The following is a 25,806-nucleotide window of genomic DNA, read 5'->3' as shown; positions in this document are numbered from 1 at the left end:
ATGACTACAGAGATGCTTTGCTGAAAGACTGATAGGCATGTGTCCTTGAGCATTAACAACCGTCAACACCTTGAATGGCTCCTTTGCCATCCTGTATGTATACATGTGTGTGTAAATGAGAAGAACTATTGATGAGTGCACACCAAGCAAACCATCTTTAAATGGAAACTGTGAACACCCACCCGCACATAAAATATGCAATCGTACAAGCCTACGTGATCAAACAAACTCATCAGTACTTGCTTGCTCCCCTCAATTAGCTCTTGTGGGACATTTTGGCAAAGCTCCAATTTTGAAAGCGATTACTTTTGACGTGCTGGGCAGAAAATTCATCTCATAATTAAAAACCTAGAGATGTGAAACATGCAAATACAGCATCAGTCTTGCATGTTGCAAATCGAAATTCAACGCACATTTTTTCTTCTTATCAAACCCGCGTGATAAATGTCTCTCTACAGGAAAAATATGTTAGAACATATCAATCTTACAGGGTAGAAAAACATGATTTTGCTTCCAGAGGCGAAAAAGAATGTTTAAAGGCTTAAACGTGTATCAATATCAATTTATTTTCCACCCTTTGGTTCTACTGTTATGAAAAATAAAGAACATGAACATCCGCACACAGAAGCAAAAGCAGAGCCTTTAAATTTATGTTAACTTAGATTTCCCAAACACAAAAAATGGGCAAATAGAGGGTGTGGCAAGGATGTCAGCAATCACATTCTAAAAGAGCACAAAACACAAATGCATGACGAGGATAAAACACACCAAATGTCGGTAAATCTCCTTTTAAACTGATTTTCTTCAACAGACCACTGCACATTATTTCATTTTATTAAGTTGGTCAGAGCAATAAAGTAAAACAGGATGAATCTGAACACGGTAGATAACACACGAGTTTAAAGGTGAACCACAATAATCCAGATGTCTTTTAAGATAAGCAGATTGTGAAAATTCAATTCAAGAGCGTGTACACTGTCTCGGGCGACCTTATTGTCTATGAAACATTTGTATAGAGGATGAGATGATGTGACACTGCTTCCATGCTATGAATTCAGAGACAAACCTAACCACAAGCACTTAAAGAACTAATAGGAAAAAGAAGATTTGTACTTGTCACCTAACACATAATGTCTCATTTTCAGGGCTCATAAAAGAGGAAATAAATCTTATCTTTTCAGGCCTGCCAAAATCGCAGCAATATATCAAGAAAAACGGCCAGTAAGACTGAAATAGATTTTTTTTTTTTTAATAGAGTGATTGCTTAGGAACAATCAACATTTCACATCTAAGTGCAACAAAGCAGAACATGAATTGTAGAAGTTCTATGGTTGAACACAGACTGCATTTCAAAACATTTTTTTCTCTCAAGAGACTGTCAGCATCAAAATACTTCCATGAACTGGTAGTTCAGCTTCATTGAAACTGCCAACGGTGCTAAGCTATCTTTTCATGTCGGCTCAAATCTGCATTGCGTTCCACAAATCCAATTATGTCCTAATTGAGTGTTACAAGGCTCATTGATTATGATAGCGGCAGCGCAGCACAAAGCACACAAAAAAATATAGCTTTGGATTAGCCGGGACTCCCAGGAGGCTTTCGGGTGACAAATATGGAGCCAATAAAACTATACGACTCAATTTGAATCGACTTGCCAACAACCTTTGTGGAGCACAAAATGAAGAATGAAAATAAAATTAATTAAAATTGATTCATAATTTCTCGGTGCCTAAATCAAAACTTTCATTATGGGAAGCCAATACAGTTGGTCATTTTGATTAGGGATGGGCGAGTACCGATACCAGGTATCAGGCCGATACCAGGCCTTATTTCAAGGAATCGGTACTCGTAACTGTGACCGATACCAGTATTGGCCGCCATTTTTTTTGGCTGTTTTACAATCACGAGCTAGAAATTAGAAGGAGAAAACATTGCAATTGAATTCATGCAATTTTAAGGAAAATGCTATATTGGAATGTATAGGTTTTTCTTTAAAATTATTTTTGGGGGAAATTTTATGTATCAAAAATACTAGTGTTATCGGTACTTGGTATCTGTACCGGTGACTACTCAAGAGTTGAGTACTCGTACCAGTATCGGTCTGAAAATAAGTGCAGCATCCCTAATTTTGATGTTGTGTGCACTTACCATCTACTGAAGGCCATCTACACCAGGCGACACAAAATGGGACTATTTTACATTGTGTGTTTGTTGTTCCTCTTTCATGCCAGTGAAAGAACCCTAAAAGAAAATGGTAATTGGTAAATGTTAATACATTTCACAAATAGAATATAACCTCCCCTGAACACACTCTACAATGGGAATATATCCCACAAAAGAGATCAATTTGTCATCGCTCAATAATGAAGACAACTCAGATGTTTGGAACATTTTATGAGTCACAATAGAGCTGTGATGTTCGGTAGCTGAACCTAAAAATTGCAACAGTACTGGTTGATTCACAATTTATGGGAATAAAATAAACACCACACAGTTACTTGGCATTAGTAATTAAAAAGACACATACATTTTTTCGGGGTGGTTTACAATTATGTCTATGGCATGCTTTCATCATAATATCCTAAGGTTAAAAAAAAAATTATAGACAAATTTATGGCATATATTTGCCATGGTGAAATTCAGTCTTTGCAATTGAGTTAAATGATATATACATACTGAATCTAAAATAAGCACGTCTCTCTTCATTGATATGAACTTGACCACATGAGTCACCTTAAATGTTTCACAAGACTTAAGCAGATCACCAAGGTTGCTGCAAAAGCAAGATAGAGATGTTCAAAGTCCTCACACACACTTACAGCATGAGGCAGACACACAACTAAGTTGAACTTGTCTTCAATTTGGAAGTCACTGAGGATTTTTGATGGTGCACAACTGAGGTGGTCTTTTAGCTAATACGGTAAGGGGGCTAATTGAATGCCAGTATTTCACGTTATATTTCAAAATGCTTTTGATTTGTATATTTAGGCCATTTACAATTTTAACTTATTCTGCACAATATATATTATATATTCATGTTTGTCGATTCATCTTACCTTTAGGAGTGTTCACCAAAGTTATTTTGATTATTCTATGTATTTTAAATAGTTATAATTTAATATTTATATTGAATATTTTTTTACGTAAAATTGTGCCTACATGGGACACAATTACAAATAGGGCAACCAAATTATTATTTTATTTTAATTTCTTTTTTTATTGACAGAATACAAATGATCAATTCTGTAACAAATCTTGTCAATATAAGAACAAATAAAAAACAACAATATATATATATATATATATATATATATATATATATATATATATATATATATATATATATATATATATATATATATATATATATATATAAACAAACACTCAGACAATCCAGTTAAATTTCGCATCCATCCATCCATTTTCTTAACCGCTTGTCCTCACAAGAGTAGCGGTCAATTTCGCATCATAAATTTTATGATAACATGAAAAAAATAAAAATAAATAAAAAATAAAAAAGTGACAGACTTCAATTAAACAAACTAGAAAATATTTTCAAAATCTTTTGACCTTTCTTATTATTTACAAATTTAAGAGACTCCATGTAATGATTAACATCAACCAACCAACCAATAATACTTTAAAGCACGGAGGCAACCAAATTACTGTACACAAATCACCATGTATTGTGCAGTGCATTCTGGGGATTGTAGTCGTGTTAACTAATGGCGGCTAGTTGTGGTAATATTGCCAGCAAAGTCAAGTTTACGCCTTATAGAAGACAATGTTAGCTACATATAGCTAAAAATGCATTGTCGTGACTACCATTAGTATTGTTATGTCTGGGGTGGTTACGTCGCCATAAAAAAAAAGACAAAATGAGTAGTTTGAGGTGCCCGAACCTCTTCGGCGTTGAAGCACTCACGCAGGCTGCAGGTGAGTAAATTGTCGTCTCAATGTTGATTGAGTCGATTAAAAAAAATCCAACGCGAGCATAAAACTTTCCACGTTGTCTGAGTGTGAAAGGCGAGACAAGGTGGCCAAGTTATTACCTGAAAGTATTTGTGTTGTTGTCTTTTTGTTAGTCTAGCTTGGAGCTCACTTTTAAAGTGAATCGAACGTTGTGGCGTTTCCTCAGACGAACATGAATTACGACAACGCCGTCCATTTACGTCAAAGATGTATGTGACTTTAAAGTGGACAATTACTACTATGTCATCATATTGTACCCCCGACAACGTTTAAATACGTTTCCACAATCTCAAGACAATACCTTGTACCTTCCATCTTTTATCTATCATCTCCAATAACAGCTGTGTGTAATTTCACTATGAGCCAATTATGAATTAGTTACCCTATCATTATTTAGATGCAGCAAGTTAGAATAGTTGTCTGCAATCTTCTGAGTGCTATTGTATTTCTTGTCATGGGCCAGATTTCGACACACATCTTGTAATGAATCCTGTTTTTCAGTGTATCTAAGTGGTGCTTCCTTGAGTTCATACTACAGTAATATGCTCAGTCAGTGATGTTTTTCCACCTTCCCAAAAGTTGCAAAGCCCATTGCGCAACTATTATTGCTATCCTTCTATTCATCAGCATTGTTTTCTCTTCTTCAAGCAAAATAATAATTATATTAATAAATAAATAATTTCTGAAGTCCAGCATCAAATTGACAAAATGGCCTTAAAATCAACTTTCAGATTTCTTTCACAAACATCAAATGTTGGATTTTAATCTATTTTCCCGCTTAATTTATAGAAAAAGCAAATGTCAATGACGTTATTCAAAACAAGTATTGGGTTTTTTGAAAAATTTGTTTTTCCTCTCATCACAATATTTGATAAAAAAACATTTGAAATGTTCAACAATTTAACATAAATTGCATCATCAAACTGCCTGGCTCAGCTGGTGCATAAATCGGAAGAGTACAGGCAGCACAGCACTGCACTGCATACAGCTCTCGCACCCACATTTTATCATATAGCGCTGTACATGTCAGGTAAGGTGACCTCTGCAATATATTTGCAGCTAGGAAGCACTTACCCGGGGTCAAACGTTTCCAACGTGCTGATAAATCTCAGCTTTTGCCACATAGGCCTATTGCAATTTTTTATTTTTATTTTAAGCGCGATTGACTTGGATTGATTGTCGTCCACCGTTGTCATACTGAAACCAGATTAAAAAAGAAAAGTTCTGTTCATGTTGTCTGTTTCTTAGTGGGAATTAAAGTTGTTTGTCGCTTGAAGACCAGAAAAGCCACTAACTTGGCTTTTGTGTGTGTGTGTGGGGGGGGGGGGGGGTGGGGGGTGGGGTGCTATTCAGGTGACAATTTTGAAAAAAATGAAACCATAAGACACAAATGCAAAGTGATGTTTTTAAATGTCATTTATGCCGTGGTTATATCACAATCAGTTAATTTTGATTTGTGGTCGCAACAAATTTATTGATCAGGTGCCGTGATGTTGGATCCTTTAATGCACTTGGCTTTGTTTCCTCTAAAACGGTCTTTTGAGCCAGCTTTCCTAAAACCTGATACAAATGGAGTGTCCGGCACAATCAAAGTGCTTCTGTGTGATGTCATTAGAAGCGTTCAAAGCATTCTTTGTTCAGTGACCCCTTTATTTGCCGGGCTGCTTTTTCTCCCCGCAGCACATTCGATGTGGTGGCTTACTGTGCTTTCGAAACGGCTTGTTCTCAGGAGTGCTGGGAAGGAAAGTTGTGTTGCTTTCGAAACTAAGTGTGGCTCTAATCCCGCTATAATGAGTGTACACTGACATGGAAGCAGTGTTGCGAAACGGCCGCCGTCTCTTCGCGGCAGACCAAATCTGTATTTGTCAACCTTTTTTTGCGTATAGGCGGGCTCTTGTAAACTATTTAAATAGTTGTGTGAATGAATACTTGTTTTCTATTCTTAGTAAAAGGTTGAAATTGGAGCAAAGGTGTTGCTATGACCTTTGGCCGTAGTCTGGCCACGTAATGCTCATTGTTTCACTTAAGTCGGGGGGCTTTTTCAAGCATTCCATCCTTCCTTAGCTCCACTTTTATGTTAATTGTATGTCCATTATTATATATATATATATATATATATATATATATATATATATATATATATATATATATATATATATATATATATATATATATATATATATACATTTGTATTTCTTAGTAGCTTTAACTCAACAGTCTGGGTAGTTTGCTGCTATTTCACCCAATTTGGGTTACTTTTGACATAGCAGTTTTAAGAGTATTACTTTATTATTTATTTATTTATTTATATATTTATTTATATTTATAAACCACGGACCGCCAGTTGCCCATCCCTGCTAATGTTGTGGCTTTCTGTGTTTTTGGACAATTGTAAACAATCATAAAAGACTTTCCTCTGCTAAGTGTTGGCCTACATAAATTCAAAACGTCACTGTTGAAAAGTTAAACTAACCCATTTTTAAGGTTTATTAGTTGTTTGAAGGATGTCTTTTGTTATTATTTGGAAGATCATGTTTTTTAAAACAACTTACCGACGCATTTTAGCACTTTAAATGTAGACTAAATATGGACTATTTCCACTGCCTAAGGAATCCAAATTATAATTTATCTGTTGAAGGTACAAGTGTCAAGTTCAATGAACTTGTTTTCGATCCTTATCGATGTGTGCAGTTCTTTTATCAACGCAAGGCTGAGCCTTGTCATAAAAAGATGAAGTATTATCGCCATAGAAAGCACATGGCGTGCTTCAATGCCGCCATCCATTTGCACAGTCCCAGCTGTAGATTCATAGCAGAGCACACCTGACTGCAGCAACAGGTCCAACAACACAACCTCACAAGTAGATGTAATCCCGGTAAGCAGCAGGTGGCCTTCCAGATTGGCTGCCCATTTCTCCACTTATTCCCTCCTTTCACACACACACACTTTTACCCCCCATCCCTTCTACCCCCTCACTCTTTCCCCAGTCTTCCAGTGCAGTGGTAACCTTCCACTGAAACGGGGCCTTTGCGTGGGGACGAGGCACGCCGCGGCCCGGAGCTGTGACGGTAACCATCTGTGCCATAACAGGACCGCAGCATTACTAGGACACCTGAGCTGACACAACGCTAGGCAACCAGGACGCCTCTCCGGGAAAAAACTTTGGACTTGGCACGGGTTTGCTTCTCACTATCACATCTGTGTGCCGCTCTTTGAAATTGCGGTGAGAAGTTCCCCCCGGTGCAAACTTTGGAAGTGTTTGGAAAAGAGACAGCACAATGGATAAGGATGCTCTGCTGGACTATGAGTACCCAGACTATGACCCTGTGACCAAGAAGATTAACATTGAGTGAGTAAAATGACTTATATTTGTTGGTGATGTTACTTGTATTGTATGTATACAAGTAGAAATGTACAGTATGTAAACAAGCAGCACTCACTGAAATATGATTAGGGCTGGGCGATATGGACAAAAACTGCAATCTTGATTTTTGTCAGCCATTCAGGATGACTACGATTTTAATCTTAATAAACCCCCCAAAAAATTATTTAAAGGTTCTATTTATTCACAAATAATTCCTGTGCAAAATGTTCAGACAACAATAATGTATTCTAAATCCGTTTTAACATGAACTTCTTAGTTTGTGCTTAAATGTTACAATTAAGTAGTTGGAGTTGTAAACATGTCTTCTAAACCACTCATCCAGCATTCTGCCACCTGTGGAAAATAACAACTCAGGAAAATAATTTGGATGTAACAGAGCACAAGAACATCTTTTAATAATCCAGAAGACAAAACTCGATGTCACGATTTATCATATATTTAACTATTTGATTTTAAAATGACGATTAATCGAATTAATTTGATTTATTGCCCGGCCCTAGTTAAGATTGTTCACCACAAGTTATAATAAGAGAACATTTAAAAAAGAGAAGCACAAAATATGTTGTTTTTTGGGGTCGTGAAATCCAACAAAGCGGTACTTTTCTTCAACCGTAGCCACTCTGACTTCCCACAATGCAATTGGCTGTTTGTGTAGGTCTGTCAATTTCAGATTTCAATTCTTGCACAAATGATAATTAAGAAAGTAAATATTACTGATCACATCATAGGGATTGCGATGAAACAAGGGATATTTGTCAACTAATCCTGCATTTAAACTGTCGTGCTACATTATAAACTATGTTGAGTTGTGATCCTACTCGCTTTAATGTGGCTTTTTAGTGGTTTTAGCAGTTTTGCAGTGTGTAAACAGTCAGATATCCTCTCTGTAGTCTGCGACTGTAGTTGGGAATTTTGACGTTGCTTTAAATTTACATGTGGTTTGATGTGATGCCAGCGTCTGCTCTTTCAGTGAGGGCCAAAGTCCCAATTTGGCTCAATGTTTGCACAGGTGAGAGGCTCTTGTCCACTCTATCCATCCTGCATGTCGCTATCCAGCTGCACGTTCATAACGTGCACTCCATGAGAGCTGCTTGGAATATGGAAGTGGTAATGACTTCCTCATGACCAGGCATTCTTTGCTCTTGTAGTGAACAGTAACGTGAACATAGGCGTCGGTTGTTTCCTGCATCACGCTGATAGCAATCCGGTTAAATGCAAATCTCTGCTGCGGGATTTCAGCTGCCACAAAAGGTCCTGATGGTGACGTGTGAAAGGTTTAGTGAGGTGCAGGCCTGCTCGCTTACTCAAGGCCTTGTGTTACAACACCCACTGATTGTTCTTCTTGTGCGTGTTTGTGTGTGTGTGTTCCTTTTTTTAGAATAATCCCTCCATGTGACCCCACAGCAGATGACAGGCTATACCACATATGCATCAGCGCAGTATCAGTGAGTCTCTTTTTCATGTTGCATTCATTTGCCACCCCGTACAAAATGGTACTGAAGCTTGAAAACATGCTGGGATTTAGCAATACAAAGAGTCCCTAATGCCAATGTGGTATTTTTCCATTTTATTATACAATCAAACTTCCCAAAAATTACATTATTATTTCCACGGCTGTACGAGGTGTGTCTGAAAAGTTCCTTAATGTGAGCCAAACATGTCTACGAAAAGAGCCTGCGCCCTTTGATTTGTTCAGTGCGTTCAGAGACGACAGTCATGGCTCACAATTCCATGAGCATCTGACAGTTCCTGGCCAACAAGAATATCATGCAAGCAAAAACTTTCTCCTTCCCAACCTGGCTTTATGTGAGGTTTCCCTCTTCCCAAAGCTCAAAGGGGGTCATCAAGGGGAGCCATTTTGAAGATGATCCTGGAAAAAAAAATCCATACAAGGTTGCATAAAGTGTGTCAAAGAATACTGAGGAAATCCATTATAGGGGAATATTTCTGAGGGGTAAAGCTTGTTGTTTGTTGTTTGGATTTAAGTTCTTCTTTTTAAAATCTGATTTGAAAAAAACATTCTGACCCACCTCGTATCTGGCCAACCCACCACCAAAGACTGTCAGTCAACAGCAAGAACACTTCCTGCCGCACTTGCAAGCAGAACTCTAAGTCTATCAGTTGATCAGACTGAAATGAAATCAAAACATTTGAAGTATTTTAGGAAATGTTATAGCACTACTAAAAGAAAAATGTCCTCTTGCATGTATTGAAGCTCACTTCACTTTTTTTTTTTGACAAATCAGTAGTCAAATGTTAGTCCATAAAGGTCCGATTCAGAGCCCGGCATTCTTTCTTTTGCCTCGTGTTTCCTAAATGTGTTCCAGGTCATGAAAGGTCACTGAACTCTCACTGGTCAATGATCTTGACTAATGTTTCATTCAGGCAACCTCCATGGGAGGCACTAATGAGGCACTGCCTTTTGTGTTGTGCCATCTTTATCCACTCCACTTTTTCTTTTTTCTTTTTTTTTTTTTGCATGTGTCTGAGCATCATGAGGCTTGAGCCTGACTCAAGTTGCTGCTACTCTGGCCACGATGCTCTGCTTATGACAATAACTAATGTACCTCCTCCTCCAGCTTGTCGTCATGGTGATCCTTGCAATTTTAGCAAGACGCACAAAAGCGGGCAGCCAACAGAAAGGACTCCCAGGTTTATTCAGGTGAGGCTCTAAAAATGTTCAGGTAACCACCACAGTGAAATTAACCCTGGAGAACCCACGGGGTCAAATTTGACCCCTATAAATTCTGCTACTCAAATAACAAAGACCCGTTTTGTTTTTTTCCAGCAGTGATTTTGTCCCTGTGTTCTTGTTTCCATTGGCCAAAGTGTGTTTGTACATTCAAAATCCAGTTCTAAAATGCAACAAATAAAACAAAAAAATTATATTGTTCAATGTAGCTGTGTATTTGATTGATTATTTTCTTAAATTCTAAATAGTTTACTGACAGTTTTTGTTATTCTGATTTTTCGAAATGATACCCTTAAATCCCAAAAGGGTCAAATTTCGCCCTAATCCTAAATTAGGGAATAAAGGGTTAAAATTGAAAAAACATATATTTTGGTGTTCAGTGAATTTATAGCAGTCATTTAATGTATAATTCATAATTTTCCAAAGAAGAAAAGGGTTCTTGGGTTCTCCAGGGTTAAATTACTTAGTTTACAAGGTGTGAGTCCTAAATAGTGGTGGAGCAGCCAGCAAAAATGTTACAACAGATCAGTTTATTAATTGTTAAACCAATTGATTTTTAACCTCACTTACCATGTTAGCCAATATTTGTTTACTACATTTAACACGGTGGCTTATTCACAACTATAAACTGTGTCTTGAATGTTTGTCACTTAAGATCAAATGTGAGTCACACTCAAAGCTGTTTTAATACACAAGTGAAGAAACTCCCTTAAAATGTGGCCTTTGAAAACAAGAATGCTATCATGTAGAATTGGAAATTGTAATGTCCCAAAACACAGTTGAGGACCTTTTTGATCATCTCAGCCGCTTGCGATGCCGCTAACATGCGGGCTCTAAATACCTGCAACTTGGTTTCTACAGTCCGGTCAACTTCCTGGACCACACCCAGCACAAGGGCCTGGCAGTGGCTGTGTTTGGAGTGCTCTTGTGCAAACTCTGCGGCATGGTCATATCACCAAACCCTCTGCCCTTCACGACGGAGACTGAGAACAAACGTGAGGTTATTTTTTTGCATTTCCTCCGCCAACATCACTTGTTTGTTTTTGCATGCACGGCTGAGATAGCGAGACATTGTTACGTCCTGTGAGATTGGGAGCGAACTTTGCACTCATGATGTCTTGCACATGGTCGCTCCGTTACATAATTGGATTGTTTTTTCCTTCCGTGGCTCTGTGTTGTTTTCGACTTAAAAACTGGATAATAAGCTGTTTATTTCTGAAATGAAATTATATAAGATTTCGCTGAAAGTTGTCAATCCCCGATACTTTGCAAAATCCCCAAACTACACAAGTTTTAATTAACGGAGTAGGTTTAATACACCGTGCTCTCCAGTCACTCAGTTAGTTTTGCACTTTAATAGTATTAATCCAGGGATGTTGTGCATTCATTACTTGGCGTTCTATACATATATACATACACTCTGTACACCTCTCAATATACTTGGTGTCAGTGTACAAAGTGTTGCTTAACATAATATCATAGTTGATGCAGCTGGAACAACTGAAAGTGTGGCCTGTGAGCCACATACATTATCTACAATTCTGTCATATTTTTTGCATTCATTTAGCAGTTTTTCCCCCCGTATAATTGTTTATTAAAATGTACTTACTTCTTTTTTCATTTTTTATTCATTTAACTTACTGATTTATCGTAAATAATAAAATTAAACATTTTACATATCCGTTTAGCAATGTTCTACCAGTACCAATACCAATGTATTTTGTTAAATCATTATTTTTTTTCATTATTTAAATTAATTCTAAATTCAATTTTTAAAAAAATATATATTTTTATATTATTATAATACATAATAAACATACACTTTTAAACGGAGGTGCTTAAAGGGATTACATCACAAAATTTTAAGACCTTCCACAATTAGCTATAGGTATATAATCTTACCTTTGACACCATGTCATTTTTTATGAAACATTAGGTATTCTGCTGGCTATTTTTCTAATGCGGAAGCAAAACGCCCGGTTCAGTTGCCGCGCCCCTGCTTGCTTGCTTGCTGCGCTGTGGGTAGTACAACCACGTCTTATTTGCATGTGGAAATTGGATGGATGTTCAATCCTTCAATAAACATTTGAAACAAGACGGCAAGAAATTGTAGTGGAAGAGGAGGGGAGGAGAGGAAAGAAAGAAAGAAAAGAAGAGGGGGAAAAAAGACAACCCGGAGTAGGTCTCGAACCAGAGGCTGGTGCTTACAGGGCGAGCACACTAACCACTTCACCATTTGTTCAGTTAGCACCAATAATGCAAAAAGTTTAACTTATAATTTACACAAGTGTCAGCCAGAACCCTTTCTGAGATTTTAAGACGGTTAATTGTCATTGCACGAATGCTTACTGATAAAAGCTACTTTTGTCACAATCCCGCGGAGGCCTCAGAGAAAGTGGGCGTGCATTAAGTTCGCAGAGGCGGTGTGGGGTTAGGTTCGTGCCTAATGACGTCACAAAGTGAGCAACCGCTCGTTTTCTCAGGTTGGGAGGGGCTGGTGCTTGGAGAGCAAGAATGACCTAGAATAGAGGCAAATGGAGGAAAACACCCGGTGATGTTTTTTGGTGAGGAATTAGCATTTTAACATGGCTAAAAGCTCCAAATAGTTGATTTTTCACATTAATGTCTCTTTAAAAAAAAAATGAAAAAGATAAATTGAGGTAAATTGTTTCAAAACTTTCCACGATTAGTATGACCTATAACCTGTACAACTCAACTGAAAATAAACTTTTCGTGGGAGGAGGAAAAAAAGACAAGTGTATTATAACTGCGATGCCTGTGTTCAGAATTAACCAGTCACATTCAAACTTCTGTCTGATTAGCAACATAATAATATTTTTTTTAAACCTGGCATTTAGATTGGCTTTTTATATCCACTCTACCTAAGGAAGTTAAAAATAGTACTTCTTCTTTTTATTTTTATTTTGTATTTTTTTTTCAAAAGACATAAACATACATAAATAAAAAAGAAAAGAAAAGAAAAAATAGTACTTCTTAATGCAGTACAAATCCACACAACTGTAAACTACCCTCGCTATAATACTATTCCACTTTTCAGACAATGTTAAATCAAAACTGAGAATTGCTATCTTTGACAGAATGGTTGATAACTCTCAATTTTTTGATTGTGACGCACTGCCGGAGCCTCTTCAGAAGTGGCAGTAGAGTGTGTTTGTGTATTTTCACACCTTGTTTGTTGTGTCTGCAGAAAACTGGATGATCCTGGGAGTCTTCTTTTACCCCGCACTTTACTACCCTCTCCTGGCATGCGGCACCCTGCATAATAAAGTTGGCTACGTACTCGGAAGCCTCTTGTCATGGACGCACTTTGGCATCTTGGTCTGGCAGAAAATCGAATGCCCGAAAACACCACAGGTATGTACAGATCACCGTCCACGCGGCGCACCGAATGTTTGTTCATTTATACTGTATGCACTGTGCAGGGATAAACTCATTTGCTCTGGATAGAAAAGCCCTTTGTGAGAAAAGAATGTCTTATATCTGGCGTATACATAAGAGACAGGATTTAAAAAGATGACTATCAGCTTTTCAAAGTGGATTTGTGGCTACCTGATCGAAGTTTGAATCTTTGCCGACAGACTTAATACTCCGTCCACCTTCTTTTCTCCCTCGGTGCAATGAATGGTTCTGATTCGAAGCAATTAGTTCCCCAGTCTGGTGGTCTTAATCAAGAAGCATTGTAACCCTTAATTACTTTAGTGTGCCTCAGTGCCATCCAGGCTTTATGATGCATTTTGTAATGGTTGTCTCATTGATAAAGTTGCTGAGATAACCTGCAAAACCTAAAAGAATGACTCCAAAAAAACATTCTCAAATAAACAAAATTGGACTGGATGCAGGTTAGCGTTGTTGTTGAGATTTCATATGCATCTGTTTGACAAAATGTAGTGATGGTAGTTTGCGGAATTGGGTCAAATTGATCAGTTCGTCATAAAATGTTTTTTTTCCCCCCATTGTTTGTTCTGGGATGTTGTCAACATGACTCAACAATCATGTGTTAAAATGATTAATTCATTAATTATTTATTTAAAAAAATAAAAATAAAAAAAAGAGAGCAATGATGATGACATGTCAAATTGGTAAAATTACGAATGAACAATACTGAGCTTTCCAGGAAAAAAGAAAAAAAAAACACGACTCAACAATCAGCTAATTTATTAGAAAAATTTGTAGGAATGACATTTTCTGCCTCGTTTTCGTATAATGTCAGCTATATAGGTGACCAAAACTTGTTGTTGTTTTTTTTCTTTTAGATACATAAACATTACTCGCTGTTGTCCAGCTTGCCCCAGATCGCCTGCTTGGCGTTCCTCAGTTTCCAGTATCCTCTTCTCCTTTTCAAGGGCTTGAAAGGCACTGAAAAGCACAACGTCACTGAGGTAAGTTATGTTGCTTATCCGCTCATGTTAAAGTTGAATTTTTTGCACCTGGCGTGTTTAGTTTGCTTGGACTGTATATAACCATCTGGACACTCTGTTAATTAATAGTAACTAATATGCACATAAGCATGCACTGTTTGGAAAAAAAGGTGTTGTTGAGACGCGCTGTACTTTTTTCCCTTCCTGAATGTCTACATACTGTATTAGACCTTCTTAGCCTTTTCCGTCCGTATCATGCTCCGTCTCGGGTGATGCAATGTGCCAACAGCCTAATCATTTTAAGTAGATTTCATGTAATTGGTTTATGTTATGTTCTTGATCAGATTAGGGAAGGGGAGCTTGTGTTTCACCGAGGAAACACAATGGCATGTTTATTTTATGCTAATCTGGACATGGGCGTGACAATCCCCAAATTACGCCAACGCAACACCTTATGTAATAGAAACGCATGATTGAGTTTGAACACGTTTGACCACGCTAATTGCTATTTTTATATTTCATAAAACTGTTTTTTTCAGTTAAGTACAAATATAAATCAACGTTATCAGTATGTCTGTGCCAATTAATTCTTTCATTCATTTGTCTTTTTATTTCACGCAGTGTTGAACAAGGCAACCAGAACGTAATTTTTCAATCGGTAGAAATTAAAACCTTGCCTAAAAAAGAGTTGGATGAAGAAAATTTACCAAAATGTGAAACATAATTATATATTAAAGAAAATATTGTTTTTTGAAGGTTTTTTTATTATTATTATTATTATGAAAAGTAATGGTTTGCGGCTTACACATGACGATGATATTTATTGTGCTTGAACTTGTGTTATTTGCTTCCTCATATATCATTCTTAGGATCTAAACAGCAGTTACTACAGCGACTATGTGAAGAAACTGCTGAAGAAGAGGAAGCACATGAAAATCAGGTCAGAGAGCTTGCTACTATACCTTCTGTATCTTATATGTGCTGTGCTGTTCATACGGGATATAAGTCAGACCTCAAATTTTCAGTCACATAGCACTTCAAACTAAAAACACAAACTTCTTAGATTAAATTCAGCAGCTATAGGCCAACCCCCCCCCCCCCCAAAAAAAAAATGCATACAGAATCCGACTGTGTGGGGATGACTTGATTATATGTGCAGAGATATCAAACAAAACAAACAATAAAAACATGGGACAGATCCTAGGAATGGAATCAAGTCAACAGGAAACAAGTTTCCTTTTTTTTTTCTGGAGAGCTCAGTATTGTTCATTCGGTAATTTTACCGATTTGACATGTCATCATCATTGCTCTCCCTTTTTTTTTTTTGTATATGGGTGATTATGTGTGTGTGCGTGTCTGCGTTGCCTTTTTTTGATGTCGCAATGTCACGGTGGAAATCTAAAAAAAATTCACGCCTTTATTCACCAGTTATTGTCATTAATTCAGTTTAAATATAAACAATATTTCCAAGCAAAATAAAAGAATTTACTGAGAATAACTGTAATTGTTGTTCACCTTTCACTCCAGCATTTCAAGCACCGAGACCCCCAAGCTGCCTCAAAGAATAATGGATGCCGTGAAGTCTTACATTTATACGCCACAAGAAGGTGAAGTGTGTTTTTTGTAGTTGTTTGCGTGCACTCGGGACAGCAACATTGACTGTTTACCTTCCTAAACAGCTTTTAGGTTCCCTCTAAAGTTGGCTATATCTGGCGTGGTGTCATTTATCACACTTTATCAGGTAAACGAGTCTACCCTACTCTTATGATTCATTTGCTTACTAAGAGTGTGACATTGATTGCAACAAATGTTTGATGTTTCAGGTGGGCCTGCTGTTAATCATGGCCGTGGTGCCTTCACTCCAAATTGCCCGCATGGGAGTCGATGAAGACATTGCTAATGTTTTAGCCGGCTTCAGGATCGTGCTCTCTCCAGACAAACATGAAGTGGTCCGAATAGTGCTCTATTACATGTGGTGTGTCGAGGGTAAGCATGGAAATAAAAACTTTTTTTCAAGAAGAGTGTCACATCGTAAAACCTTAAGATTTTAACCCTGGAGAACCCACGGGGTCAAATTTGGCCCCTATAAATTCTGCTAGTCAAATAACAAAGACCTTTTTTTTTCTTTCTTTTTTTTACAAATTTAACTTCAAAAGTCCAGAGTGCCACTTCTGACCCCTGCATGGGGCCATCTAGTGGATGAATATTGCACTTACATGAGCCAGAGTGGTGGTGACAAGATGGCTGGCAACATGCTGTTTTGTTGAGCTGGAAATCAATCCAAACAAAACCATCTTCTCAGCAAACCATCAGATGGTAAAATTATGTTTTTTTTGTTTATCTATTTTATATCATGTTGCAGAATGCCTAGGAAGGAGTATATTTTATATATATATTTTGATAAATTAGCAACTCTGAGCTAGTTCAAAAAAAAGGGTTAAAATAAAAAAAAACATATATTTTGGTGTTCAGTGAACTTATAGCAGTCATTTAATGTATAATTCATAATTTTCCAAAGAAGAAAAGGGTTCTTGGGTTCTCCAGGGTTCTGATTCTGAACTGTAGTAACAATGTTGAAGCACTTCGATGACATAGACTTAATGTGCAAGTAGTTTTTAAGTTCACTGCAAAACCTTTTGTTGGCAAGAGAACGAAACTGAGATCATTAGCGGAAATGTAATGATGTCATCATCAAAGCAGAGTACACTAACGTCATCCCCTGTACTTCTCAAAAGTCATAGTGGATCATAGTTATGTTGTTACTTGGGGATTCTAGAATATCCCCCAATAAAATCTTATTTTAACCCTGGAGAACCCACGGGGTCAAATTTGGCCCCTATAAATTCTGCTACTCAAATAACAAAGACCTTTATTTTTTTTTTTCCAGCAGTGATTTTGTCCCTGTGTTCTTGTTTCCATTGGCCAAAGTGTGTTTGAACATTCAAAATCCAGTTCTAAAATGCAACAAAAAAATTATATTGTTCAATGTAGCTGTGTATTTGATTGATTATTTTCTTAAATTCTAAATCGTTTACTGACAGTTTTTGTTATTCTGATTTTTCGAAATGATACCCCTAAATCCCAAAAGGGTCAAATTTCACCCTAATCCTAAATTAGGGAATAAAGGGTTAAAATTGAAAAAAACATATATTTGGGTGTTCAGTGAATTTATAGCAGTCATTTAATGTATAATTCATAATTTTCCAAAGAAGAAAAGGGTTCTTGGGTTCTCCAGGGTTAATATATCTTATCAACCGCATCAAGCAGCTTCTAATTAGAATTCCATGTTTCGTCAAGTCACTCGAATCTAACACTTAACGGTCCACAAGAGGAGCACAATACTAACGTTGCGCTTATTTTCCGGCAGTGTGCTACATCTCGGCAATGACCCTGTCAACGCTCGTCAACTTGGCAATGTTCATGAGGTCCATGGTCCTCCATCGGTAAGAACAGACACTGCAAAATCCATTTTCACCATTCTTCATTTTTGCAGCAGCTATAAACCAGCTTGACACTGTGATTCTGTCATTATAATACAATAGCACACGCGAGTATTATTCTAAGTTAATAGCGTAGTAATCTTCCAGACAGATAGAGCGACATTTGTTCTGCATGAATTGCTGCAAGAAGTGAAAATGGCTATCAAAATAAATGAAATGTTCTGCTATTACCGTCTTTGTTCTGCAGGTCAAACCTAAAGGGGCTGTACAGGGGAGATATCTACAATGTTTATAACTGCCAGAGAAGTATTCGGGCTTCCCGGCCAGCTCTGGTCTGCTGGATGGGATACACCAGCTTCACGGCAGCTCACGTATGCATCGGTATGGTTGTAAGATGAAGTTATAAATCATGCATTATTTAGAATACAATGCAATTGCGACATGAGAATTGTAGATGTCATGAAATGTGACGCAAGAACTATATCTCTATCTTTAAAAGAAAAAATAATGCTCAGTTAAAAATAACTGTAAATAGCAGGGGTCTGCAACCTGTGGCTCTCTTTACATTTTTTTTTTTTGCCTAACTGTTCTTTAAAGGAATTAATGATTTAGATAAAATAATGAGTCCAATTTTTTAAGTTAGTTAGTAGTTTTCAAAAATACCGAAAAATGTCTAAAAAAGTGACCCTAAAATGTCCCAAAAAGGAAGAGGAAAGGCAGAACATTACCATAAAATATCCATAAAATTGCCCAAAATGACAGAGAATTCGATTAAAAAAAAAAAAGGCAGAAAAGAAAATGTTCAAAAAGTAGGCATAAAATGAAAAAAAACAGAACAAGACAAAAGAAGAAATCCCGAAAATTTCCATAAAATGTCCACAAAATTGCCCAAAAATGTCAGAAAATTTAAAGCAAAAAAAGTAAAAATAAATAAATAAATAAAAGACGAGAGGCAGATATTTACCATATATCCCTAAAATTGCCAAAACTGTCAGAAAATGTACAAAAAGGCAGCAACTTCTAGAAATGTAGGAAAGTCAAATTTGAAGAAGAAAAAAAAAGAACCCCCACCCCCCCAAAAAAAATCATAAAATCTCCAGAAGACGAAAGGTAAACGAAAATGAATCTCTAAGTATTGGATGCTTATTGCATATTTTTCTATTATGGTACAGCTCTCTTTAGCTCTTGGGCCCTCCATACATTAGACTAACAATAACACATTGTTTCCTTCATCACAATGATCAAATGTTTTGCGGCTCCGGACAGATTTTTGGTTGATTATGTGACCTAAAATGGCTCTTGACAGTAAAGGTTGCTGACCCCTGGTATATAGTGAACCTTTTTATTGATTTACTTGGGGAAAAAAATGCACTATGCACACGTGTTTTACTTTTTTAAGCATCTCCAACACACAAAATGCAAATGCCTGACTGTCATTCCTCACCCTGGGTAAAAAAAAACAAAAAACATACAAATTGGCTACGTCACTGGACTATGATTTTTTTTTTTTTGAACACCCTTCACAACATTTAAGATTAACATGACAGATACAGGCCTTATTTAGTTTTTGTAAGTGTATGAAGTGTCTAGTCTCATTTTAATATTGTACTTAAATGCTTTTTTCTAGCAATTGACTGACTGAGTTAGAATGCTGAAAGAGTTGGATAAGATTGTCGAACCCAAGATGCCATCTCTCCCCACTGCAGGCATGATCGTGCAAACGATGGTGTTCTTCCTCTGTCTTCTCATCGCTGTCTTCCTCATTATCATGCCCATCCTACACGGACAGAACTTGATCCTCTTTCACATCCTGTGGAGCATGTGGTGAGAACAAACGTAACTCACAATGTAATTAAAGAAAGCTACTGGGAAGGTAGATGACGCCATTCGGTCTTTAATGTGCAAATATAGTGTCAAGTATGTCACTTAATGAACATTACAGGAGGGGTTTGATTGTTGACTTTGTCCCTCAGGCCTTTCTGGCTGATGATTCTCCTGGCTGTGCTGATTCAACATGTCACTTCCAGGTTTTGTTTTATCAAACGTGTGGCTGGCACACGAGACCTTGACAACAGGTAATGCCTCTTTGTGAAAACAATTTCAGGAAGTCCTGATATAAAATCAGCATTATTCAGTATACAGTAGTGCCTCCTTTATCATGATAGATGAAAAACCGCAACGTAACGACCATATATTTTATTACTATTATACACTCTTGTTAACCTTCCCCATACTCTTTTAAACACTTCCTATTAGGGCTTTGGCTGTCGAATATTCTTAGAATTGATTATTTGAGTAATCGCATAAAAAGTTATTTAGCAAAATACCAGTACAATTATGCATGTGAGGTGCATGTGTTATTTTCTTAACTTGGGCCTAACATCCTCACAATATAGTGTATTAGCTATGACTTTGAATATGTGTGGTAGGGGCGTGCCAAAAATATTGATTCTCATAAGAATCACGATTCTCATTTAGTACGATTCAGAATCGATTTTATTTAAATTATTTTATACTGTCTTTCTTGCCTTTGACTGTGTGTGCCTTTATTTGGAACGCTGTTCATGTTGTACCCAGTTTGGCCACTGAGAGGCAGTGTGGTTCCACACGGTCTAATACACTGCTAAGTTGTAGCCACATTAGAGCGTAGAAGGAAAAAGTCACGATCAAGTTATTCCAATAAAAGTTGTTTTTTTTTTCCCAGAGTGGAGCCGTTCTTTTGAGTGCTAAAAGTGCCGCGAGTAGCGCGCTAATTAGCATTAGCGGGTCAGACCGTAGCAGATCATTACAATTTCTTGCACATCTATAGATTGAAGCAAAAATCATTGTCAATTAAATCATTTTGAACCGAAAATCGTTCTTAATCGAAAATCGATTCTGAATCGAATCACAGACCCCAAAATTTGAATTGAATCGAATCGTGAGACATTCAAAGATTCCCACCCCTAACGTGTGGCTTTAAAAGGCGGGACCAGGACTAGGTTATTCGTTTATCTTGTCACCTTTGTTTCAATTAAACTGCAAGTTCACCAGCGGCTGTGTCTATATTTGACCGACAGTGGAGGGATTATACACATTGCATTTTATCTTCTTTGTTTAAGTGTGAAATTATTCCAAATTTTGGAGTCTTTTGTGTTCTATTTCCTTCAAACTGTGTATTCCTACGTGAGTATGCAGGAGATGTTTCTAATTTAATATACGTACCTTGTCTTAAGAAAATTTGGGAACCACCTTAGACTATACTTTTAGTCTCCTTTCTTGCAGGGGCAACCTCTTCCTGCTGACCTACCTGCTGTTTCCGGTGAATGTTCTCATCGGGGTGCTGCTAGCAGTCTGGCGCATGATCATCACAGCCTTGTTCAACATTGTCCACATGGGACGCATGGACATCAGCCTTCTGAACAGAAATGTGGAGGCATTTGATCCAGGTTAGCCTCGTTGGATCCCGTACAGAAATATGCAAACCACACATTATGCAATACTTAACAAGGAAGGAGTCGTAAGCCACGTGTGTGCGCGTCTTAAGTATTAAGTCTTAACTTTCATGGACCGTGCCCCCCCCCCCCCCCCTTCATTACAGGTTCCACGTTCTTGGTCCTTTTTTTTTTTTGTGTAGTGAAAACTATCTTGCGCGACCCTTGTGAGGAATAAGCGGTTAAGTAAATTGATGGATGGATCTCCCATTTAAATTGGGTGTAATTCCTATGTCCGCCACTAGACGGTGGCACACTATAATGCTTGACAATGTCAATTTGAAAGAAGAAGAATGAAAACAGGAAGTATTTCAAGGTCAGCCAAGATTATTGAAAGTTAAATCCTCTTTAATCCTGCTCTTTACTCCTAGAGAACGTGACGGCTGTAGTTTCTTTTTATAATGTACATTTTTGGGCATGATTATCGATGTATGTTGTCGGATAGTAAATTTGGTAGTCTGGGAAAAAAAAAAAGCACGATTTGTGTACTGTGAACACATAAAGGGCTTGGTTATGCTGTTACACTGCAATATTTTTGTCTTACCCATTACTCTTGCTCTCTCTCAATATAGTAGGTTTTTAAATGTGTTAACATTATTTTAAATGTGTGTTTAAAAAAAATAAGTGCTGTAAATGCTCGGAGTATTTATATTTAATATTCATTAATTTATTAATTAATATTTACAGTATTCCTGCATTGCCAAATTCACCTATTTGTGATGGAGAGGGGGTGGGGGGGGGGGTATCATCATGAATACCAAGTCATAGTCTAGTCTACATATATTAATAGCCGAATAAGTGTGAGCCCATATGATTCAGTAACAGACACAATTTTGCATGTTGGTCACTATTAATGAAGCACTACGGTCTTTGTCCATTGCAGTGAAAATGTTGAATGTTTCCTTTCTTTGGTCCTTCCTCGGGTCTCCTGACGGCCTCACGACTCTGGCTGGAAGGGTTCGGTTTAGGTGAACGGTATGGGATTTTTTTAATAGGTTTTAGGTGAACTAATGAATACACACACAAAAAAAGAAGAAGAAAAAAAAATATTGAAAAGCGAGCAATTTTCTCTGAGCAAAGTCTTGCTCCGAGGCAAGAAAATGGAGCGCCATGTCTTTCTTTCCTTTCTTGACTAAGTGCAGCTTGTATGATATCTGTATGCAGTGCAGCGCCAGAGACTCCAATTATACTCGGTTCTCAGAAAAACGGCTGCAAATTTAAGACATCACTTGTCAGCAAAAGCGGGTGCTAAAAAACAGCGTATGATTGTACGGCCATTATGTGTGATTGCCTCAAAACTAACATGGTCGGCTGCGCTGCATGTTTAGTGATTTTTTTTCCTCCTCTCTCTTCTCCACCTCCTGTGTGTGTCTGCAGCCTACCGCTGTTACGCTCATTATCTGAAGATTGAGGTGAGCCAGTCCCACCCTGTGATGAAGGCTTTCTGCGGGATTCTGCTGCAGTCTGCAGACCAGGAGAACAATGTCGAGCAGAGGTCACGGGAAGCTGAGGAGGGTGTGTAGCGCTTAGAGGAAACCAACATGTCGGCTCGTGTGGATTATTTTTAGGAAAAGCGTTCTCTCGTGGATTATCATTTTGTGTTGTAAATGTACGAATAGTGGACGTGTTACTTGTAGACATCGTAAAGGGCCCCATAATGATTCCAACATGAGATGAATTTGTTTTTATACGAATATCCAGTTCAACAAGGAAAACCTAGATTCATCCGAAGATGCTTTTGAATTCAGCAGCAGGCCTTGGAAACATAATCCCATCAGGACATTGTCTGGCACGCACCGCACAAATGAAAGACGATCTGATTTAATATGTGAAGAGCAAATTGAGTCATCCGTGGAATAATTCACAGTCCTGCGGCTTTTGGTCTCAATAAACGCCGTCATAAAGTATTCAGCGGTTCTATTGGTGTGCCCACAATGACCAAACATGATCAGCAGTTATCATGTGCTATTAAACAATAGAAATTTCCAGGCTGGATTGAGGAAGGAGGCCACCCAATAAAGTAAACAGAAAAAATAAATCAGGGCACTTTTGATGTAAAGATGTCCCTGCTTGCTTAACACATTATGGATAATAACGATAATGTATGAATTTTTTTTTGGAGCCGATTACGCTGATGAGCTGCGCTAATTGCCTGGTTACTATTCATGTTGTCGAGGGACTGATGCTTTCAGTGTGGTGATATTGAGACCTGTGTGTGTGCGCGCGCGCGTGTGTGTGTTCCTGTCATGCCTAGAGCATTACAATATGATTGCTTTCTATTATTACTGCTCCTATCATCTTTATGGTCCTCTGAGGCCTTCAAATTTTATATACTGTAGAAGAGAAGGCATGCACTTACCACTGACCACAATATTAGGTACACCAGCAAAATACGAGATATGAGAGCTGTATATTAACTCATTCACTGCCATTGACGGCTATAGATGTCAAAAATTCATTTGAACTATTTCTATTTGTTTAACATTTTTTTCCACTTTTGTCAGCAAGAGTATGAAAACCTAGAAGAAAAAATATATATTTTACATTAAACAACATAAATAAAATTTGTGATTAATCGTGAGTTAACTATTGAAGTCATGCAGTTAATTACCATCAAACATTTAAATCACCTGACATGATTTTCAAAAAAGAAAAGAAAAGATTATTAAAAATTAAGGACGTCAGGCTGTTAAATTTTTTAATCGTAATTAATCACATGACTTCACTAGTTAACTCACTGTTAATCACAAATTTTAAATCTGTTCTAAATGTGCAATAAAAATAATTCTAGGTTTTCATGCTCTTGTTAACAAAAGTGGGAAAAAATGTTAAACGAATAGAAATAGTTCAAATGAATTTTTGACGTCTATAGCCGTCAATGGCAGTGAATGAGTTAAGAGGAGAACATAAGTTTAGTTTTATCGACGCTCAACAAAATCAAAGAACAAGTTGACCGAAGTAAAACTAGGGGTGTCAAGCAATTACATTTTGTAATCGTAATGAATTTGAACTTAAATAGTTAACTCATGATTAATCATAAAATTTATATCTGTTCTAAATGTACAATAAAATATTTTTTTCCTAAGTTTTCGTACTCTTGTTAACGAAAAAGCGGAAAAAATGTTAAACTAATAGACATATGACTGCATCTTTAAGTTATTGATACAGTAATTTCATAATAACTCATAAAATGGAGTTAAAATGAAAAAGATGTATTGTACTGTAAAAAACGAATGATATTGATTTGTGTTGAGGTCATTTGTCTGCCATTAGATGGCACATCTGCATTTGTAAGACGTTAGTGACATATCCGTGCATTTTTCTTTTCATATTAACAAGAGCTATCTAATCTTTAACATGAAGCAACTTGTGAGATTCTGCACATTTTTTTAAATTGTAAAATACCACTTGACCCCAGTCTCCACAAATATATGCAATTACTATTCAATTTATTACTGCTAAATTTTGACGTGGACGTGTCTGCTGTGTTACCACTGCAATTCCCCCAGTCCAGACTTTCCAAGTAAGGGACGGTCATTAATCGTGCGTTAAAAAAATTACTGGCGTTAAAGTAATTTTCCTTTAACTTAAAGGAACTTTAAATAAACGCAGTCATTTTGACACCTCTAAGTAAAATCAAAACAATTAAAGTTGTGTCTGTGTTCAGGTATCCAGCTGGTCCAGCAGGAAAAAAAGCTCCAGAAGGTGTCCAGTGCCAAGCGAGCCCGGGGCCACTGGCAGCTCCTCTACACGCTGGTCAACAACCCGTCACTGGTGGGCACCAGGAAACACTACCAGCAGCGAGCGGCCGCCGAGAGCTTCGTGAACGGCAGCCTGAAGGGCAATAAAGAGGCCGAAGCGGCCGCCTGCAACTGAACAATGAAGCCCGGCTCGTGATGGATGAACGAATGAATGGTGTTGTTTTTCCACTCCTTGTATGGACGCGCATTAGAGATCAGTGCCTCTGGTAGAGATCTTGTCCTCCTGTTCTGCTTTGTTCTGTGCGTGTCCTCCCCTGGTGGGTAACGTGTGGGGGGGGGGGGGGGGGGGCTCACAGTCTCCTGTTAGTGAAGGAGCCGCTGTTGGCACCCATCCATCATGTTGTGCGATCTTCCACACGTTGACTTCAGTACCACTTATTTGCCTAATCAGTATGTTGTCACTTCAGATCATGCAAATTTCCCCTAAACACGTGAATGTGCTAAGTTACATTTTAATAGAGTATTTATTCCAGAGGCTGACTATTTATACACTTAGAATCATGTTTCATAGACTGGATTGTCAATTGGCCACTTCTTTTCTGTTGCATTTCTATTTTTGTGTGATTACAAATGACCAGGAAAATGAAACATTTGTATTTGTATTTTCCTGCTCTTTGCTACAACCTCTCTGTCCCCCTTGAGAAAGAAATATTTTTGCATTTATTTGCCGAATGTCGAATTATTCAAATAAAACAGGAAAATAC

At 37.5% G+C, this 25,806-nt stretch overlaps 1 protein-coding gene and 1 long non-coding RNA gene across 4 annotated transcripts in view; one reads left to right on the top strand and one right to left on the bottom strand.

Annotated features, from left to right (window-relative positions):
• LOC144053902 (uncharacterized) overlaps positions 1–4,178 on the bottom strand; it is a 16,050-nt gene extending 11,872 nt beyond the window's left edge. Inside the window, exons 1-3 of one of the 2 annotated variants that reach the window (XR_013294545.1) lie at positions 4,053–4,178; positions 2,149–2,241; positions 1,399–1,662 (exon numbers count right to left, since the gene is read on the bottom strand). This is a non-coding gene — a long non-coding RNA (uncharacterized LOC144053902). Of the gene's footprint in view, positions 1–1,398; positions 1,663–2,148; positions 2,242–4,052 lie in introns of those variants that run through there. The other variant, XR_013294546.1, reaches the window with a different exon arrangement.
• Positions 3,736–25,806, top strand: stra6 (signaling receptor and transporter of retinol STRA6). Of its 2 annotated transcripts, none has more exons than XM_077568788.1 (18): positions 3,736–3,936; positions 6,960–7,321; positions 8,736–8,802; positions 9,937–10,019; positions 10,911–11,044; positions 13,258–13,424; positions 14,324–14,449; positions 15,298–15,368; positions 15,956–16,035; positions 16,108–16,169; positions 16,252–16,414; positions 17,796–17,871; positions 18,116–18,249; positions 19,575–19,692; positions 19,842–19,943; positions 21,133–21,296; positions 22,719–22,856; positions 25,009–25,806. In XM_077568788.1, exons 2-18 carry the CDS (start codon positions 7,251–7,253, stop codon positions 25,215–25,217), a joined length of 1,965 nt encoding a protein of 654 aa, XP_077424914.1. In that variant the 5' UTR covers positions 3,736–3,936; positions 6,960–7,250; the 3' UTR covers positions 25,218–25,806. The 2 variants fall into 2 exon arrangements, with proteins under 2 accessions (XP_077424914.1, XP_077424915.1); XM_077568789.1 differs by lacking the exon at positions 3,736–3,936 and adding an exon at positions 6,299–6,847.

The sequence above is a fragment of the Vanacampus margaritifer genome, chromosome 6, assembly GCF_051991255.1.
Source record: "Vanacampus margaritifer isolate UIUO_Vmar chromosome 6, RoL_Vmar_1.0, whole genome shotgun sequence".
Classification (NCBI taxonomy): domain Eukaryota; kingdom Metazoa; phylum Chordata; class Actinopteri; order Syngnathiformes; family Syngnathidae; genus Vanacampus; species Vanacampus margaritifer.
Note: the sequence above shows the minus strand (reverse complement) of the source record. Positions and strands in the feature narration are given on the sequence as shown.